The sequence below is a fragment of the Notamacropus eugenii genome, chromosome 1 (assembly GCF_028372415.1).
Source record: "Notamacropus eugenii isolate mMacEug1 chromosome 1, mMacEug1.pri_v2, whole genome shotgun sequence".
NCBI lineage: Eukaryota > Metazoa > Chordata > Mammalia > Diprotodontia > Macropodidae > Notamacropus > Notamacropus eugenii.
The window spans coordinates 36,038,777-36,060,439 of record NC_092872.1 but is presented as its reverse complement, the minus strand read 5'-3'; the positions used below and the strand labels follow the sequence as shown (position 1 = coordinate 36,060,439).

The 21,663-nt window shown below is 37.7% G+C and overlaps 1 protein-coding gene across 8 annotated transcripts in view; it reads right to left on the bottom strand.

Moving 5' to 3' along the window:
• PTPRD (protein tyrosine phosphatase receptor type D) overlaps positions 1-21,663 on the bottom strand; it is a 934,659-nt gene that overhangs the window by 163,567 nt on the left and 749,429 nt on the right. For 4 of the 8 annotated variants that reach the window (XM_072596637.1, XM_072596633.1, XM_072596674.1 and 1 more), the window contains 4 exons: positions 20,415-20,532; positions 7,883-8,470; positions 7,347-7,447; positions 5,863-6,122 (listed from right to left, as the gene is read on the bottom strand). In XM_072596637.1, the coding sequence (XP_072452738.1) occupies positions 5,863-6,122; positions 7,347-7,447; positions 7,883-8,470; positions 20,415-20,532 (1,067 nt within the window). The remainder of the gene's footprint in view (positions 1-5,862; positions 6,123-7,346; positions 7,448-7,882; positions 8,471-20,414; positions 20,533-21,663) is intronic. The other 4 variants (XM_072596647.1, XM_072596685.1, XM_072596665.1 and 1 more) reach the window with 1 other exon arrangement.

Genomic DNA, 21,663 nt, shown 5'->3' with positions numbered 1-21,663 from the left:
ACTAAAGTGTGGAGGGACCATAATTTGTGTCCTTGGAAGCAATAATTATATAAATAACATGAGAAGCTTTCTCTCTGTACCTTAGAGTAATGACACAACAAACTGTTCAATCAGTTAGCCAAACAGTCAATCAACTAGCATTTATCAACCACCTATTGGTCAACTAGTATCTATCAAACACCTGTCAACAACTATTTATTATGTACCACTAGATACTAAAAGTTATACTAGATATTGGAGGATATGATAATTTTAGTAAAGATAAGGTTCCAGCCTTCATGAAAACAAACAAGTCATGATAACACACAAAATAAGATGATAAATGTTATCAGAGAGGCACAATGCGAAATTCTATGTGAAGTCTGAGGGAATAAGCTGTTAGCAACTGGAGTTGTCAGGGAAGGCTTCTGAAAGGAACTAGCTATCATTTGTGTTGGCAGAGGTAAGAGCATACTTAAGGGTTTAACAAAGAACTGGATTGCCAATGAGCTCCTATCTTGAGCCAGGAAATCCAAATATTGCATTATTCTGAGGGACTCAAGTTTTGAGTGATCACTTTTTCTACAGCCTTCTCTGCACCCCCAACTCTTTATCTACTGTGTTTCTTTTCTCCTTCTCTCTCTTCCCCTCCTTAATCTATTCATATGCAGCAATGCTTAACTATTCCTTCTACTTGTGGCTAGGAAAGAAATAGAACTACCCTCCTCCACTGCACCCAGTTAGTAATATGACAGTGTATCCTTATGTTATCCTTCGATTGACGTCCAAAGCATTCATCAACAGCAGTCGAAACAATGGTCATTTCAAAGCAGTCCTTTAGTCCTGAAAGCAACATGGCATTAAATATCTACTACATAATTGAAAATTCCTGCCTCTGTTCCTGCCTCAACCTACCAATTCTTGAATCTTTATAAAGTTAGAAAGAGCTGAATATTCATTTCCTTGGCTTGTAGATGTGATTTGTATAAACAATTGTGGTACATTTTAAATAGCATAGTTAAAGGTTTTAGTATATTTCCTATAAGATATTACCAGCTTTCAGGTCATGAAGTGAAATGACTGATTTTCAAAAAATAATTCAGACTTTTTGCTTTCCCATCTACACATCCTGGCTCACGCCATCTTCTCTCACCTTTCTACCTATCAAAATCCTATTCATGAAAAAAATAACACCTTCCATTAAGTTTTTCCTCATTTCCCAATGATGTCTCCCCCATCTCAACTTCTGTTTTCATCATCCCCTATAATTTGTCATCTCTAGATGATTTCCAGATTTATAAATCTAGCCTCAGTCTCTCTCATGAGCTCCAGTCTACTGTCTGTTAAGTGTTTCAAACTGGATGTTCCACGGTTATCAAGAACAAAACATGTTTAAAACAGAATTTGTTATCATCTCCCCAAAACCCACATCTCTTCCAAAATTCCCTATTTCTACTGAGGACACCATTTTCATCCTGGTAATCACCCAATTTTGAAACCACATTGTCATTTTCAATGCCTCACTCTGCTTCACTTCACATATACAGTGAGTTGCCAAATCTTTTAGATTATATCTCCATGATATCTCTCATATATGTTTCTTACTCTCTGCTCATATTGTCAGCCACTTGACTTAGGCTCATCACATCTTGCCTGGACAATTGCAAGAGATATCTAACAAGAGATAAAATCTTCCTCCCTTAAGTCTCTCCCATGTCTATTCTATCGTTCACACAGATGCCAAATTGAGTCTTCTAAAGTACAGATCTGACCATGACAATCCCTGCTTAATAAATCCTAATAGCTTCCAGTCACCTCCAAGATTAAAACCAAACTCCTCTGTCTAGCACTTACTGTCCCTTCAGAACCAGATTTAGTTTTTAGTTAATCAGCTAAGAAACATTTATTAAGGATCTAATATTTGCCAGGCACTGTGCTAAGTTTTACAGATACAAAAACAGGTAAAAGTTCCTCAAGGAGCTCACAATTCACCATTACTATGCTTTACTCCCCTTCCCATCCTTTACAACCCAGACAAACTGGAATTCTTGCTGGTTCCCACACCGGACAATATATCTTTGATTTCTCTGTCTTTGCACAGGATGACCTCCCTTCCCCCATATGTAGAATACACTCCCTCCCCTGCTCCTCTTCTGAGCATCCCTAATTTCCTTCATAACTTGGCTGGTCCTCTCTATTCCCTCTAGTGGTTAAGACCTACTCTCCTGTCCCAACTCAATTTTCTTGTAGCTATTTTGCATATAATTATAAATGTACCTGTAGGCTTCCCTAATACAATGTAAACTCCTTGAAATCTTATTTACACTGTCTAATTCCTATCTTTATATGCATAGGAATTCATCTAGGGTCTGGCAGGTACTTATAAATACCTATTTGATCTACTATTATCTGTGTCCATTTTGTGGTACTTAATACACACTGCTCTGTATTATAACTTTATGCATTGAAGTCTTATCCATGGTAAAAATATAAGTACCTACTGATTCACAGTTTTTTAAAATTCACCAAAGTTCTTCCTGCAGTGTTTTGCACACAGTATATGAAAGCTAATGTAGCATAGGGGACAAGGAGTCTGAAGACCTGTGTCTAACTTCCAGTTGCTCACTAGCCATGTGGCTTTGAAAAGTCATTGCATCACTGAAAGTCCAGGTTTCCTTTGCGGTGAAATGCAGCTAAGAATAACTTCCCTGCTAATCTCACAGGATCAAATGCACATGGCAAATGATAATGTATATGAAAGTATTTTGAAAATTGATACATGGTGTCCTGTTAATTCAAAATTATTAAATTCTATCTATTCTATTATTTGAAAATGATGAAATCTTGTCCTAAATGTGCTCTATTTTTGCTAACAAACATTAGCAAATGAACAAATGAATTCTTATTGAACTCCCCAGAGGAGTCCACAAGTTTTGCAGAACCAATTCTGTCATGTCATACCTCTAAGAATTCCATTTCTCATAAGCAAAAAAGAGGAAAGCCTGAAAACTAAGATAATAGCGAATGTGCCATTTCCCCCAAAGTACTGCTTCCTGCCTTTTAGCTATGTTCTCCCTGAATGAAAAATGGGTCATTTATGGATTATGTCTCTTTTACATAGTCTCTAGCAGAGTTTCTTCTGCAAATATAGTCTGCACAGTGCCCATTTCTCACCATCCTGTAAGCTCACGTAATTTGCATGTTCACCCTTCCCCATGCCCTGACCCCATTACATGCCTCTGAACAATGCCTCTGTCCCAACACCATCAAACTTTTACTTGGAATGCTCTGGGCTGGACAAATGCCTGCTCTATCACCATCACCAGAGCTGGCATTTGCTGTAACAAATCTATGAAGATGGGGAAAATGTCAGTATTTAACCATAACCACCTATTAAAATAGTAATATGAACCAAATGAGAAAAATGGTATCTTTTGGGAGCAACAGGGCCTCACTGCCCTTCTTGCACTAATTCCAATATTGGTGCTGCCCAAGGTAATCTTTTCTCATTCCCCTGGTAATGAGCACTAACAGCACACTAATTAAAGGAGGCTAAAGGGGGTTTAGGGAAGGGGAGAAGAAAGGTCAGAAGCAAGTCCTACACTCATATATTTGGAAAGAAAATGTTTTATGGGGTGTCCAAGACCACCCACTGGACCTGGCATGGGTTTTGCCTATGGGTTTAGAAGTAAGAGAAGAGACGTTTGTGCAGGTAGACAAAGCAGCTTTCAATCACCAAAACTGCATTTTTCTCACACAAAAATTACAGGCAGGCTGCCAGACAGCTCTCACTTAAATAAGAGCTGGCTCAGGGCCATAACTTTAGCGCCAGTTTTGCTGAAAGTGTGAATAGTTCTATATATTTCCGATGAAATATCTGCTTTTTTTCCATGATCGGATACTGAATACTGGAGGAGGGAAGATGTTAACCTCCCTAAATATGGGAAAGGTTTCCTGTCATTCTCTCCTCATGTCAGTAACCTGCAAGATGCAGAAAGTACTTGAAGGTCTGCGAAGTCCTTTACAGATGTTAAGTCCTTTGAAGCAAGCTATTTCCAGTGATTATACCCTAACAACTTAGCCAACATCCTTAGACGACAGCAGGTCTCTTCTTTCTTCTCCCTTAGTTTTTATATTGTCTCTCACTCTGATCCTTTCCTAGTCTACTTTTATACTCTTTCTCTTCCTTGGTAATAGATTCTGGAGCTGGTCAACATGTTTCTAAAAACAAAAATGCTTTCTTTCCTCTCTTATCATGTCTTCTGCCATAGCTGTTTTCAGGAGAAGAGACAGAGAAGGGAAGTGGAGGTCATTTTCTTTCCTCTCTTTCCCTACCACTCTTTCCAATACCTCTCTCCAGTTCCCCATAAAACAAACAAAAACCAACAATAAATAAGTGAAGTAAAGGTGAAAAATAAAGGCAACGAGGGAAGACATCAACAAAAGAGGAATTCTGGACTTTCGTTCACCTATTCAGAAGGAGCTGAATGAAATTTATACCCAGCAGGAAATTGGAATGGCTTTTCGTTTCATTCAGTAACCCTTCCTCAAGCAATGGATCTCTTGCACATGAGCTGATTCTCCTTCAGTTTAATCAAATGAATTATTTGGATTTCCCCCTTTTTTCTATGCAAGATATCTATTAAAGTCAGCTTTTGAGGAAGGGGGAATCTTCCCTGTTTTCCAGTATTCAGGGACAGGAATATTTGTCCTAAGCAAAAATTACAATGAAAAATGTTCCACTTCAGAAAAGTCAAATTGTGCTCTTAAGCACATTTAATGCAACACGTATGTTACTAGCAGTCTAGAGTCTGTTTCTAATCAGTATTATTGCGGCACGACAGAGACCAAAGGTTCTCTTTGCCCCTGGAACTCCAGGCTCTGGCAGGAAAGCTCTGACTGCAATTTGATCCTGGATTGGCCCCCATTTTTACCATTCATCATAATTTGGTCTTTATACTTAAATGCAGTAAAAAAAAAAATATTACTGTCATGTTGAAGTGTTCAAGTGCCTAAAAAGGTGAGGAGATAATAAAAATGGTTGGCCATAACAAAATTACCAATAGTTTAATATTTTGATGAATCTATTTTTAAGGGTAGCATAGTTGGTACAGTGGACGGAGTATTGAACCTGAAATCTGGAGGACAGTTTAAATCTGGAGTCAGATACCTACTAGCTTTGTGACACCAGGTAAGTCACTTAACCTTGTTTGCCTCAGTTTCCCCATCTATAAAATGAGTGGAGGAGGGAAATGGCAAGTCACTCCAATATCTTTGCAAAGAAAATCCAAGGGGGGTCATAAAGAGTCAGGTATGAGTGAAACAATGACTGAAGAATATGTGTGTGTGTGTGTGTATATATATATTATATGTAATATAATATGTATTATATTACATATATATATATATATATTTGAAGATCTGCAATTGCATACCACTGGTAAGACTGAATTTAAATTTATCAAAGATTATACCTTATAAACAATTCTAAAAATTTTCTTAGTAAGAGATTTTTTGTACTGTGTCTATAATGAACAAATCAAATATATTCCTACATTCTGTATGTGATTCAGTAACTGTAAAAATCACCATTTCTTTTTGTTTAAGGAAATTGACTTTCCATGGGGGCTCACAGATTTATGTGAGCTGTAAGATTTGGCCTAAATACATGTGGATAAGACAGTTGTGACAACAAAAACAAAAATTCCATTATTTTCCCCATACCACAATATCTCATTATTATGACATATTGATTTCAAGAAGCCTTCTGTCAACAGGCAATCCTCTAGTCAATTGACAACCTCTCCTTCTTCTTTCATACCACTACTATTTCTTCTCCTTCCCCACTCTCCTCATTTTGTCCTATTTCTTTAACAAACTTACTTTATGTTCTCATTTGCTGGTACTTCTGGCAGTTGCACAGTTATCATCCCATCCAAGTTGGTTTTCCCAATGAAGGCAGGCTTGGTACGCAGGACATCTGGAGCTGTCTTTGCTGTCACCCTGTGCTGAAGACCACCAGCACTATTCCCTCGATTTGTCAGGACAAATGAATAAGATTTCTCAGGCTTTAGGTTGACAATTAGTTTCTGTGTGGCCCGGCCATCTACCTCAACTACCATTTTCCCATCATCATAAAGGATCTAAACAGAAACATCCATTCAAAAACGTTTGATTAACAGAGACACAAAGTCGGCTATCTATAATGACATATTCTTATTTATCTATGAGGAATAAGTTTCATGAAGGCCAAAAATATGTTTTATCTCAATTTTGAGTCTCCTCTTGTAACTAGCAAAGTGCTTCCATAAAGCAGGAGTTTGCTGAATGAAATTGGTAATAATATAAATTAACTCAAGAGGATTGTATGAGCATTCTGAGCTCTGTAGAATAATAAGGGGTCCATTAGCTTTTTGTAAGGTTCTTTCTCTTTTGTATAACTTTTTTCCCCTAAAGACAGAAATACATTATAGAGTGAACATGAGGTTTTTTTGTTAAGTTGTTAATGGAATAGATATGCACTCGAGATTTTCAATTCACACCAAAATTTTTCTAAAAGTTTCCATTCATCTTAAAGACTTAAAAAAAATTCCCTAGGAACTAGTGAAAAACAGATAAGGGAGCTGAAAATCTGAATTTGAATCTGGGCTCCATCATTTTCTCCCTGTCTAGAGGTATGTCACTTAAATTTCCTAGGCTTGTATTTACTAATCTCCAATGTACAAGATTTATAGTGGATGCTTTCTAGGATCCTGTGAGGTTAAAAAGTTACAGAAGCTCAGACAGTGAGAGTTTCAACAGACCATTGGGGTTGCCTACCCCTAGCTTAGCCCCTGTGTCACAAAACAGTCTTTTTTGCTGAACTTTACTGGTAGGAGTCAAGAAGAAATTAAAAAATGTAGAGGAAAATCTTGCAACAGTGAATTCAATTACTCTAAACCAAGCTAAATATGTTACAGATAGGTAGAAGGCAAGGGAATATATTTCTTTGAAAAGGATCAAAGGTTCTGATTTAGGTTAGGAAAGTTCAAGTTTGATGTATTAAAAGCAGATTAATTTGTTTTTCACTCCCTGTTGTGGTTAGAACCTAATAGCCCAAAATAGTAAGTGCCTGCTGAGTTTATATGTTGTACTGTATGTAATGCTGGACTTCTGATTTGGAATGCTGCCCTCCTTGACTTACATCCATGGTGCAAGTTCATAATGCCAAAGGGCAAATGCTAAGACCATGTTCAGTACCACTGGTTCCCATGTCACTTAAATACAGCCAAAGCAAAAGATCCCTTGTGCTCAGCAAATAACTGACCTGGATGATCTATCATCCCCAATTTTTTCCATGCTGGCTTACAAAAGAGAAAGCAACTTACTTTGAAAGGCATGGCAGAATTATAATTCTCTGGAATCTCCCAAGACAGCAACACTGATGTCTTCATTACTGCTTTGACATGAAAATTTTTTGCAAACACTGCTGGAAAAGGAAAAACAATGTATTCAAACTATTTCTAAAAACTCACTACCTATCCCTTTCCACCACTAGCCAAAGAGAGTAAACTACTCGCTTCCTACTTGATCCATGTGAGAAGTGTTGGTGTCCTACCTTTTCAAGGAATTCATTTTAATACCCCATTCTTACAAAAGTAGTTTCTTTCACACCAATTCATTTACCTACTTTGTGCTTTCCTTACCTGAAGATAATGTGCGGCTGTCAGCCAGACTTGCTTGGCATGGAATAACTGAAATCTACAGCATCCGAAATATATTAAGATTTACATACGTTACCTTGTGTTCTTGTTGAACCTATTAATATGAATGGGCCGATCAGTTTTATTTACAGCTTCAAAACACTGATATCCCAAGACCGATATTCCTTTCAAGGAGAAGGCCATAAGCAGACAAATCCTACCTTGATCCACAGGCAGTGTCCTGAACTGGACACTTGGACTATACGGACCGGGCCCTTTGCTTGTGTGAGCACGTACTTTTACATCATATGTGGTATCTGATTTTAGGCCAGTAAGTGTCATAGTGGTATCAGCGGGAACAATGAGCTGCTCCACCGGATGGTGAGGGATGTTGATATCCCTGTATAGAAGGGTGTACTTGGTGATAATGCCATTTCTTTCTGCTAAGACGGGTGGCTGCCAGGATAACTGGACTGATGTTGAGGTGGTGCCTTCTGAGTGCAGGTTCTGGGGGAATCCATTGGGTACTTCTTCAGGAACAGATATCTCTTTGACCATCTCCTCCCCAAAGCCCACTTTGTTTTTAGCGGAAAGCCTAAAGATGTAAGATGCTCCTTTATGGATATCCATAGCAGTAAAGTGGTCTTCTTTCTCTGAGAATTCAAGAGTCGTGAGCAGCTCCATGTCCTTTCGGCCAAATTTTAGACGATAGCCCTGAAGGGGGCCAAATGTGTCAACAGGAGGATGCCACTGGATGAGTGCCGTGTTCATCTGAGTGTGACTAATCACCAGTCGGGGTTTCCCTGGAACTGTAGCACAACATAATTTCATCATGGGGGATTGAACTATGAAAATCAAAACATACATTCTAACATTTGACTTTTTTTCCCCCAAAGAAGCTACATTACCTGAGAGAGACCATGCATCGGTAATCATGTGATATGCTTCTACTTAGGCCTCTAAGAACTAGAAGGCCCTCTCAAAATCATCTACTCCAATACTTTCCTTTTACAGAAAACAAAACCTAACATTCGGAAAGGAGGATTTCCCCAGTGCTGTATTGCGATAAGAAACTGAGCTAGCAAGGAATTGAATGCAGATCTACTAATTCTAAACCCAGCTCTCTTTTCACTCTGCTAACATGACAATTCAGTTTGAGCAGTTTTATTTTGGTGTTAACCACTTTAATTTCTAGGAAAAAAATAATTCAATGTATAGAAGGCTGAAGGAATGGATCCAATTCAAGATTTTGACCAGACAGATGAGGAACAGAATCTGAGAAATAGAAGTGTCCTTCAAGGTCATCTGGTCCAACCTTGACCTTAATAGGAATCTCTCCTGTATTTTCTCTGAGAAAATGGTCATTCATCTTCCACTTGAATGCCTCTCAAAAGATCTACTTTTAAGACCCCTTTGAAACAAGCAGGTTACAGCATGATAACCAACAGGGCATTCCGCAGAATGAATTCTATCAAACCAGACTAATTTTCTAGAAGAGAATGACCAGTAGATCACAGGGAAGTAACAAACAGTTCCTGTTTTGATGTTAGCAAAGCTTTTGCTTCTGCCCTTTACGATGTAAGCATCAATAGTTCAATACTTCAGAGACCTGTAATTTCATTGATGAGGATGAACCTGCCAAGACAGATCTAAAAAAACAATCATCACCACCCTCTAAGTGATGATTCAAAAATAAATAAAAGAGCTTCAAGTAAGTCAGTTTCAGAACAGGGTACAATTATTCTCAATAGTGATCCAGTTATCAAAGATATTATTTCAGTTTTCATATAAAATCCAGCAATGTAAAAGACTTCTTGAAAATGATCTTACTCAAATTATAATATTAAAATGATCTCTTATAAGGGATCCATTGGAAAGAGTACTGATTTGGAATTGGGGGAATCCTGCCTCAGCTCCTTAATTACCTGTGAAACTCTTGGCTCTTCTTTGGATCTTAGCTTTCTCCTCTAGGAAATGAGGGGATGAAACTGGATGTTTTGGAAGTTTCCCTCCTGAGCTGCTCAAACCACTGGAACATCATTTTTACTATACATTGTAACTAGAGTTAATAGTTCCCAACTAATGTTCTCAACAAAGTAAATTTCACTAAATTTATCAAGATATATTCTCTTTTCAGGCATTTTGACTTAGAGGTTCGAAGGGCTGTGTAGATATATCAACATTTCCTTCCTAGGAAATGGCAGGTAATCTTGTGCCCTGTGGATTTCATGTACAAGGACCATGTGGGTCAAGAAGATATGTCTGTGAAGGAAGAGGGTGAGTGGACATAGAGATGTCCATAATGGTTCCTCCCTCCAGCATCACAGTATAATGGAAGACAAGAGACCAAAGGTCTTGTCTTTGTGCTGCCATATATGCTCTCCAAGAAAGATTAACTTTGAGAGGTTAAAAAAAAAATGTCCCATCGTCACCCAGGCAGTAAACAGCAAGGTGAGCAGAAAGCAGCATTTTTCTCTCTATATATAAAGATAGGGTGGTCTATGGCTCTACAAAATGGGGTAGACAAGATGATTGAGGTGAGAAAGAAACTACTCAATGGGGTAAATATTAAAGTTAGCAAAACAGGAATGTTACATGGCTGTGCTCTGCCATTTCAAATAATCAAATTGAAACCTTACGTTGTCTTAGAGCCAAATAGTCTGACACTGAATTCTAGCTCTAATACTTACAAGCCATGAAACCATGAACAAAGCACGTCAGCTCAATTAACCTCAGTTTCCATGTCTCTAAAATGGGGCAAGGAGATTTTTAAATATAGGCTTCTTGAGTTTTGCATGAAGAAAGTCTGCATAAACATAAACCTTAAACAACTTGCATCAACCTTACTGAAAATGCAGCCCATGTTTAGATTTTCTTGTTCCTTTTCTCTTTCTTATTCTAGCTAAAGAGTGAAATCATGAGGCAGGTTATTCTGAACCTTGGGAGCTATAATTCTGATTTCTTTGAGTTTTAGAATGGCAACCAGGAAATATTTCACCATTTGATTATTATAGGCGATAATTCCGACATGAATTACCTACAAAATAGATATGACTGCAAAGTTATTCATTTCCATTAAAAAATTAAATTATAAAACAACTGCTCTTCACAAACCATTTCTGCCTCTTTTGAGTGGGATATGGAATGGGTATGAGTAGTGTTTCAGCATTAGGAAGATGTCAAATAAAGAATTCAACTGTTCACCTTAGGACAGTTTTTCGTTGTACTATATGGCAGAGATGTAAAAAATACGGCCAATGGGCTGTCAGCAACACTCCTAGTGCTGCTGAACCAGATTAAAATATACTTGGGAATAAGTAAATTAAATAAAATTTTAAAAATATAACAGAACAGAAGTAATGTTAATATATAGTTTTCTAAGTCAACATGTGGCTTTCAAGGATCCTCATGTACAGTTCAGTGGTACCGATTTTATTTGAGTTTTATTCTGATGTAATATAGGATCACAGACTTGGAGCTGAAAGGGACTCAAGAGGTCTTCTTTTATTGGTAAGAACATGAAAGTCCAGAAAGGTTTAAGTGAGTTTGCCCAAGGTCAGACAGGTAGCAGAGGCAAGGGTCTGAGACCAGGTTATCTGACTCCAAATTTGGCAGGCTTCCCACTGTAACATTCTGAACTGAATTCAATCAAAATACAAGAATGAAAAGGGAAAAAACACCTCCTTAGAGACTCTAAGGAGAAAACTCCTGCAAGCTGTCACCAAGTTATTTACATGATACACTGCTTTTATGCATATGACAGGTCTCACATTTAATACCATATTCATTTTCAAAAAGTTGATTGGTAGTCCCTAGAAAGAAGGTAAGAATTATTGCCAGTTTTCTAGGAGTAGAGAAAGGGCTTAAGGTCCTTCTATGAACTTGCATATAAAAATATACAGCCAGAATCACATAAATACCCAAGAATTTTACTATCTTTGTGACTGCAAAGATCTCAGTTGAGTTATATTGTGGATAAGATTTATCTCTTGCACACAGAACCCTGTTTACCCCCAGATAAGTAAATCCAATGAGACCACTAGATTTGGAATCAAGAAGGCTCATTTTTCTTAGTTCAAATATGACCTCACACTCTTATTAATTGTGTGACCTTGGGTAAGTCACTTAACACTGTTTCTCCCTCAGTTGTTCTTCTGTAAAATGAGCTGGAGAAGGAAATAGCAAACCACTCCAATATTTTTGCCAAGAAAATCCCCCAAAAGGTCTGAAGAGTTGTATACAACTGAAAAACAATGGAAAAAACCAATAAAGAATAATCAAGTTTTTTTTTTTCATTTTTGAGCCTCAATTTCCTTATCTGTAAAATCAAGGACATCATATGAGTTCTAATGCCAGACTCCTACTTATTATATTATAATAGCATATCAGTAATCTGGCTGCAGCCTCCCCCTCCAGCTGAATTTCTCAATATTCCTCTTCATGCATTCAACTCTCTCTCTCTCTCTCTCTCTCTCTCTCTGTATATATATATATATATATATATATATATATATATATATATATATATATATACATATATACATACATGGAGGCCATCATGCCTAGAACGTATTCACTTCTTATCTTTATTTGTTAAAATCCTTCTTGTCTTTCAAAATTCAGCTCTAATGCAACCTCCTCCTTGAAGCTTTCCCTCTGTACCATCCTCCCCACCCCATAGCTGAAAATATTCTGTCTCTTAGATTTCCTTAGGTCAGTTTTTCCTCTGCTCTTTCTTGTATTTGTTTCCTTGAACTTCCTCCTAAATAGTAAACTCTTGAGCGTAAGTAGCAGGGGTGGGACTGGGACACTTGATCTCTATATTTTCATTGCCTAACAATAATGACAACTGCCACATAAGCACATTTTTTAGGATTGAACTGAATGGCTAAAAACAGACCAGATGAAAACAAAATAATTAAGGGTAAACTTAGTCCAAGGCGCATTTGTCAGAAATCACTACAAACATTAGGTTAAACTAATAATACTTCTTGTTAAATTTGGAACGTTGTCTTTGAATTGAATTGAGAACCTAGCACAGTGTCTGGAACCGAGTTGGTGTTTAGTAATTGTTGATTGACTGATGAAATTTATAGCAATAAATTGGTCATCTAAAATAACAGCAACCAAAATTATCATAAGGTGACAAACCCTGAAGTCAGGCAAGATTACTTGCAGCATGTACATGGTCTCTTAAATGCCAGCTTGCATGCTGGATATGGTTTTCATCTCTAGGAGGTAGTCAGCAGCTCCCTGAGGCCCATGCCAAAGTTAAGAATGCTGCTAAGGCAAGATTAAGAAGGATAGTTTCGTGCCAGGTTTTTGGTGTTCAGACTTAAGCAGAACATTCTGAAGATCTGCAGAGTTCTTGTGTTGGAGCTAGTCAATATTTATTCATACAGAATCCCCGTCCATCTATACATATACGTTTATGCATGGTGTTTATATGAAACATAGAAAGCCAGCATAGTGATAGAGAGGGAGTCTTGATCTGGGTCAAGTTCTTCCTCTGATACATACTGCTCATATGGCCCTGGAAAAGACCCTTAATCTCTCAGTGCCTCCAGGCACCTAGAATAATTTTTGCTGCTGTTGGATCCTTTCAATTATATCGTCTCTATGACCCCCATCTGGGGTATTCTCAGCAAAGATGCTGAAGTGGTTCGCCATTTCTTTGTCCAGATTATCCTCCAGATGAGGAAACTGGGGCAAACAGGGTTAAGTGATTTGCCCAGGGTCATATAGCTAGGAAGGATCCTTCCCCCAAATGGAAAAACTATCTGACTTTAAGTAACAGAAAAGGTGCCAATCTGCATCAGGAGAAAGGACTTCCTCATTGGGAGTAAAATCCTAGATCTACTCCACCTGCATATTTCAAAGATATGATAAGTCTCTAAAATGTTTAAATAAAATACCATAGCAATAATTCTAACATTCTTCAATTTGTTATTATTGGTAGCTTAATAAAACAAGTTTAATGCAATTCCCTGAGAAACTAAGTAGACAGAAGTTTTGAGTTCGAGGAAGGTTATGACAGACTGTTTCAAGGAAGATGCTCACCTATTAGTATGTGTTGGTCAGGGGGGTAGACCAAGTCCATGGGCAATAACATAAGCATTTATCATATTTCTTTGTCCATCATACATAGTAATAGTGAACTAGATTTAGGTTGACATTCTGGATACCTAATGTTACCTGGGTTAGCAGTTACTATACATTCACAGAATTATAGTGGTTCCTGTTCTTTTTGAGTGGCTAAGACTTACATTTCCAGGTGTGACCAAAAAAAGTTCATTTAGTAGGAGACAGCAATGAATATTAAACTAATTTATCTTATTTCTTTGAGAGAAGTATTCAAACTGATACTGTCCATTATCAATAGAGAAGTTCTCCCATAATAAGTAGGGATACAACAGTAATTACTGGAAGCATTGCAACCATATGCACAATGCTGAAATAACTTCATTCCAGGCAAATTTAACAGATGAAAACCTCATGATAGGCTTCAGTAAAGAGAGAAGTTACATACATGCTACCTAAAATGCTGCCACCAACAGCCAAAGAGTAAAAGACCCATCCCATGCCCTCACTGTTTAGAAACTTAGGGCATTAGTCATTGTAACAAAAACTCATCTATAAGAATCAGCCAATAATATCTAAACCACAGAAGAAAAACTGTAGAACTCAAGTCAATGGTGCATAGAAATGATGGTAACCAAATATATCATTTCCAGCCAAATATCCCCCAAGGAGGACAATTTAGGTCAGCCTCGTTTTGGCCATATTGGCAATTTTGCATTGAGAATGGAAAAAATATTACTGGACAAGAAATCAGAAGACCTACATTTGAGTTCTGGATCTTCAGCTAACTATGTGTCACTAAAGGAAATTTATTTTCTCTGAGTACTCTTTTTCTTTCTTCATCTATTAGAGGAGGGAGACAAGATGAAAATAATAAAAATAAAAGCTAGTGTCTTCAGCACTTTAAGGTTTGGAAAGCACTTTGCAAATCTTATTTTATCCTCACAACAATCTGGGGAAGTAGGAGGTACTATTATTATCTGCATTTTATGAGGAAATTGAGGTAGACTGAAGTTAAGTGACTTGTTCTGAGCCACATTTACTGAGTGTCTGGGGCTGGATTTGTACTCTAAGTCCCGTGCTCTACCCACCATACAACCTAGCTACCATTGACGATCTCTACCATATTTTCTTTTAACACTGGAACCAAATCAAAACTTCCATGAAATTACAAAAATAATCACGATACTGATAACTCACATTTTACATAGCATGTTAAGGTTTGGAGAATACTTTACATACAGAAGTCTGAACTTTAGAGATCTCCCATGAGATTTTTTTTTTTAAATATTTGTCCAAGGGCATGACTAATTTGTACTGAAATTCTAATGAGGACTGACAACTACGTACCCTGGATGGAGATATCTTTTCTCTTCCCCATGTCCCAAAAGACTATATAATAATCCTTTAATAAATCAGTGTAGTATGAAACTACTTAACTGTTCAGTTAAATTCTGAAAAAGAATTATCTGTGTTTTGCAATTAATGAGCTTCATTCACTGTTGATGTTGTTGGCTTTGACCTTGAAGTCATACAAATAATGACATTAATCCAGAGAGGTTAAGTGATTGGCCCAAGATCACCCAGCTAGATCTAGAATTCTTCATGCTGCCTTTGTCCAGTTTTGTGAGTGGCCAAACCAACATCAGAACCAAAACCTCATGACTTCTTGCCAAGTGATCATTTCAATCAAACAAATATTTATTAAACACATACTATATGCAAAGTGCTGTGCCAGGTGCTGGGAATGAAAGGTAAACCATGAGAGAGAATCTGTTATCATAGAACTTACAACTCAGTCTGGGGGAAAACAATGCAAATAGGTCACCGTGAGAGAAAGGGGAGCGAAATAAGTGCAAAAATTGTTATGCAAAGGACAATGAGAAATTTATGTGGAAGAGATCACTTTCACTACTGGAATGGTGCAGACCTTGCTGAGGATGTGGAACCTGAATTGGTCCCTGAAGTAAGGGTGAAATTTCAACAGACAGAAGTAATGGGGAGATTCCATCCCAGGAATGGATAATAGCATGAGTAAAGAAATGGATACGGGATAGAGATCTGGATAACAATGGGGTATAAAGAAATCATCCCATTTACCTGAAATGTGGAATAATAGTTAGGCTTTATAACCTTTAAAGTGCTACATAGATGTTTTACTATTTCATCCTCATCAGTGACAACATTGCCATCACCATGTGAAGGAGTATGGAACATGTCTGGAAAGGTAAGTTGGAACCAAATTATGCAGGATCTTAAGTACCGTGACCCAGAGATGTCATACTAATTCTGCAGCAGTGATACGCTCAGAAGAGTTTATCAAGGAGATGATTTGGCCAGTGGTGCAAAGCTTGCCCACACCTATCATGATTCTTTCCCCTGCTCAATGTGGCATTTATCTTTAGTTCTAGGGAAGCAGTGGTATTCCAGGTATTGTTGTCAAACATATTAGAAACAAGGAACCCCAAAGATCAGGAATAAATCAAGTCATTGAAGAACTACATGACAAGAGAGAAAAGGCAGTCTAATCATGTAGTTAGATTAAGGAATGATGGGTGGATAGTCAGATCCCTTCACTGGTAGCCACTTGGTGTTACAAGAAAGTGAGTAAGGCCTCACACATACTGAGTGGATACTCTAAAGTAAATGTTCAGGAGGACATGGAAAAAGCATCAGACAGAATGGGAAGATGTGGATGGTTTGCAATTTTCATCACTATACACACAGGCATATGTTTATACATGCATATATACATATAGGTGTCACATATGTGTGTATCTACATATGTATACATATATATATACACATATAGGCCTATATATTCATATTATACCATTTAAAATATATTGATCAGGTTTTTTAAAAAAACTCTTCCTAGTGTTTTCTTCTTTGAAATATTCATTGTTATAAGGGATGGCTCTATAGCAGAGGTTGGAGGAAGGATGCAGAGGGAAACTGAGGCAGCATAAAAACAAAAGACATCAAAATTTTATCTAAAAAAAGAATATATACATGTACTGTGACACAGAAAAAAATGTGCTAGCTCTACTTTCCTGTGTTAAAGCTTTCTATTTTTTTCTGGGATGAGAGGGTGGCAAGACTAAAGCAATGGTCTGGTAGTAAGAGAGAGATGGTTCTGACCCATTGGTTCTCGCCCACTAGGCTCCACTACCAGCTTTGCTACTACCATTTCCCTCTCTAACAGGTGTTTCATTCACAGCCAAGAACATGGGGCAGAAAGTGAATGGAAAACTCTAAAAGGCACAACTGAAAGATGTGGGAGGGGTTCCAATGGTGTGACAGCTACAGGAACAGGGTCCAACATCTTTGCAGCTTTACATGGCAGAAGTCAAAAGAGGCAGCATATATGGTTTTGAGATTTTCTACAAGTTGAAGGAGCTTTAAGCCTTTTTTTAGCTAAGAAGGCTGGGGAAATTGAGCCAGAGAGACAGAAAAAAAATAGAAACAGGTAAAAAAGGGAGAAGGGTAATATAGGGTTCACTTATTAAAGTTATTTTTTCCTCTAAAAATAGGCTTTGTTTCTTTTACTTGGCACACTAGAAGTTTAGCTCTCTCAAATCTGGGCTGTGATGCAGCTTCCACTTTCATCCTCATCTTCCAGCTAATTAGACAATAATAACAAATGGCATTTGCATCTTATTTTAAGGCTTATGAAGCATTTTCCTGAAAATGAGGGAGGTAGTGCGTCTATCATCATCTCTATTTTTATCAGATGAGGGAAATGAGGTTCAAGAGAGAATAAATGACCTGACCACAGTCATACAGCTAGCAAAATGTCTGAGAAAGAGTGCCTGGAAATCTAAATTCCTAACTCCACATCTTTCCTTGTACAACGAGGGTAAAATAGAGTAATATATTATCAGGGACTTAATCACCTGGTATTTTCCTTCTAAACCTTCCTTTACTTTATTTCACGAGCCAACTCTAGTGCCCAGTTGGGACTGCTATTTCCACTGTGAATATTCTGACCCTAATCTGGGAAAATACACTCTTTCACCTTAAAAATGCAAGGTATAAATTAGCTTTCTCTTTTTTTCACTCCTGGTTTTATGCCCTGGTTGACCGATCACAACCTTTCATTTCCAAAGGCATTTTAAACTGTAACCTACAATGATGATTCATAAAATATGGCACATCCCTTTCAATTAGAAGTTAGGAAATGTAGAGATAGGAAAAAGGGACTGATGGCATGATTGGTTCAACTTGTTTCACTTTACAAATGGGGAAACTGAAGCCCAGTGGGGTTCTGCCAACTTTAAGCCAAAAAAAAAATTCTAATGTAGCATCTGAAAAAAAAGTATCTTTATATACCAAGGAAAATTCACATGAAATTTGGATAATGGGTTGATTTATATCCCACATAGTAGGACAATAAGCGTGGTGATCATGGGAAAGAACCATTAACAAAGGAAGGAACTATGAAGAGACAGTCTGATCATGAGAAATCATTCAAAGAGCTCGCTTAAAACTATTGCCAGCTACACAAACGTTACATAAGCAAATTAAATTCGTTTTTAAAAAATCAGCTCTCATTTCAAACATATCATCAATTTTACAAGCTTCTATTAACATGTATATCATAAAGAACTACCTCATAGCTAAAAGTTTTAATAATAAAAGAAAACCCCATGAGAAGTATTGAATTCATCCTGTGTGCTGTAAATAAGAAACCTTTTAATTGAGGTTTGTAGAAGCTCACATATCTGTGCTATAAATTCAGTAATTCTTTATAATACATGTGGTACTATTATTCATAATAGTATTTCAGTCTTTTTTCAGTCATATTCATGACCTCATTTGGGGTTTTCTTGGCAAAGAAAGTAGAGTAGTTTACCATTTCTTCTATAGCTCATTTTACAGATGAGGAAACTGAGGCAAATAAGGTTAAGTGTCTTGCCCAGGGCCACATAGCTAGTGAGTGTCTTATAATGATATGTATACGCCACCTCAAATCAGATTATGATGCTGTTTAACTAAATGTGAAGGAACACCATGAGTCCATCACTGGCTTGGCAGGGAAGGAAGAAGTACTACAGTCCTTGCTTTTGAAGTGGTTATAATTATAGATTGATTTTTATTCCCCTGACTTGAGGAGTGGGACCATCTTAAGAAAACAAGAGAGTTGGTTGTTGAATTGAAAGCTCTTTCTGTCTTCACACTTGAGACACTGTAGATTAAAAGCTGGAAACATTCCTCTTCTGAAATACTGAATGAATTTCTACCCATTAAAGATGTTCCAAAGCCCTAAATAGATTGGTATATAATGAATGAATACTGAAACACCGAAAGAGTGACACTGAAACTAGATGATGCAAGAAAACCACTGCTGTCGATGTAGTAAATCCTTTAGCTGTGCCCTACTTACTTGAGCCACATCTTATTGATATGCCAGAGCATAACTGTTCCTTTGTACCAAGGTTCGGTCTTAAGTGAATTATTAGGATAAGGTTATAAACTCAGGGAAATGAGGTTTCATGCTGGAACTACAGTTGTTACTTTTGGAATTGTGAATTCTATTTTGGGGGGTCAGACCTGGGTCATTTGTTCCCAGCTACTGCCTAGCCTCAATCAGCAAGCCAATAAACATTTATTCAGCACCTACTATGTGCAGAGCACTCAGAATAGGCACAAAAGAAAGGGCATACCATTATGAATTTCCCTGGGGAAAAATGAAATTGAAACGGCTTCCTAAGACCTATACAACCCTTAGGCTACAGACCCGTAATCTGACCATTCGTTGCCATAGTTTTTCCTTTTTATCTTTGCCCACAGGTAAGTCTCTAAAAGATTGTATTTAAAATTAATTTTTTCCTTTATCTACATTAATTCATATGTTAAGTGTAGAACCTGGATTTCTATCTAAAAGCACCTAGAGTACCTCCTTTTGCAATCTGGACTGTCATTCTGTTTGGTATCTGTTCAATAATTTTGATTTGTCTGCTACATTGGCTTATGCTTTCTCTTGGTTCACAGTGTGGGAACTCTACACAGAACACATAGTACACTTCTGTGCACAGGTCAGCTCTATACCTATCTATAGTGAGTACCTGCTCTTTCCTATAGTGGGTATCAAGATACCTGCCCCAGGCATCTTGTTTTTATTCTCCTTTCTGCTGCTTATTTCTTGGACAATTCCAAGTCTCTTACTATTACCACCAAGTGGTGGTCAGGGGATTGGAGGGTGGTAGGGAAAAGATAAAATTTAAATGAGTCAATTAAGCTTCAGGTTAACAGTTCCACTTAAAGGATTATTGGGGGTTGTGGGAGAGCTAAAAGTATTAGAATAGCCTTGCCACAAGGATTATTACAATATGAAATAGAGGGGCAGCATGGCACAGTGGAAAAAATGTTGGAATTGGAGTCAGGACAAGTTGTATTCAAATCTCACTTCAGGTAATCACTACCTGTGTGATACTAAGCTAGTCACCTGCCCTCCCTTGACCTCAGTTTCTCATCTATAACAGGAAGGGATTGATATATATGATCTCTGAGGTCCTTTTCGGCTCTAAAGTTATGATAAATTTGAGTTCTGCATACTACTCCCCTTGTCCTAGTGAGCGTGGGTTATCCAAAGCTCACGACCCAGAAGATCATACAAAGAGATTGCTTCCAATATGTTTCAGGGCATGTGAATTTAGAGCAAAGCATTACCTGCACCAGTAGTAGACACCAACTTGGGCTTGCTGCGAGCTCCATCCCCTTTGGTTGTATAGGCTGTCACTGTAAGGGAGTAGGCGGTTTCTGGTTGTAGTCCAGAAATGATCATGTCCTGAAATGACATAAGAGAACCAGAGATGCAGTCAGGACCCACATTCTCATGGTGGGATCCTAGAACTATTCGATTATTCAGCACATGCTTTAGAATCATCTGCAGGTGTGGAAAGCATAGGCAAAAGAGGATCTGGAGATCTCCTTATAAATTAGTGTTATGAGTTTGACTTTCATCTGTGCTCATGGCAAGGAGGTTTTCCATGTGATTAAAATACAATTCAATTCAACAAACATTTATTAAGCATCTACCATGTGAAAAAGATATTGTGCTTGGTACTGCAGCTATAAGGACAAAAATAGAGGTCAGGAGCTTTCAATAAATGTGTGCCACAGATTGTATTGAAGGAGATTATTACATGAATTCAAAGTTAGCACCATGCCAACACTTTATTAGTGTTTGTGATCCTATCAATTTGTCTTTTAGACTAGGGCTTTTTAAACTTTTCCCACTCATGAAGCACTTCTTAAACTGTGGTATGCAACCCCATATGGGGTCGTGACTCATTTTAAGAAGCACTGTTCTAGACTACAAGCTCCATGACATTCCACTGGAATGCCAATAACATGGTATCCACTGTCTAAGGAGTTCTTTGTAGAAGGTACTTCATTCAGTGACTTAATCACCTGGTCCATGTTTTACTACTCTCCTCAGATTCTTTTGAATATAACTCACTACATCCATACTGATGACCTTTTGGATATTGTGACCTTTGAGGAGCTCCCCTTCCTTTAGTCTACCTACTCTTCTCTTTACTTCATCTAAGCACATTGAACATACAGGCATTAACCAAAATTGAGTTCTCAGTCTGTTTCTCATCTCTCTGAGTATTCTCTTCCCTAATGGCTTTATAATCACATAGCTTTAACAATCAATTATCTCGTATGTGGCTATCAAACCACAAACTCTCTCAAATTTCTGTTGTACATCTCCAACTGCTGGCTGAATATCTGTACTCGGACATTCTGCTATCATCTCCAACCCAACTGTCCATCTTCTCATTTAACCTGGTTCCTCCCGTTACTTACTTCTCTACTGCATGTTTTCTTTTGCACCCAAATATAAAAAATGAGATTCTTCTCAGATTGTTCTCTCTTTCTCCGCACCGCAAAATATCTAACTAGTTGCCCA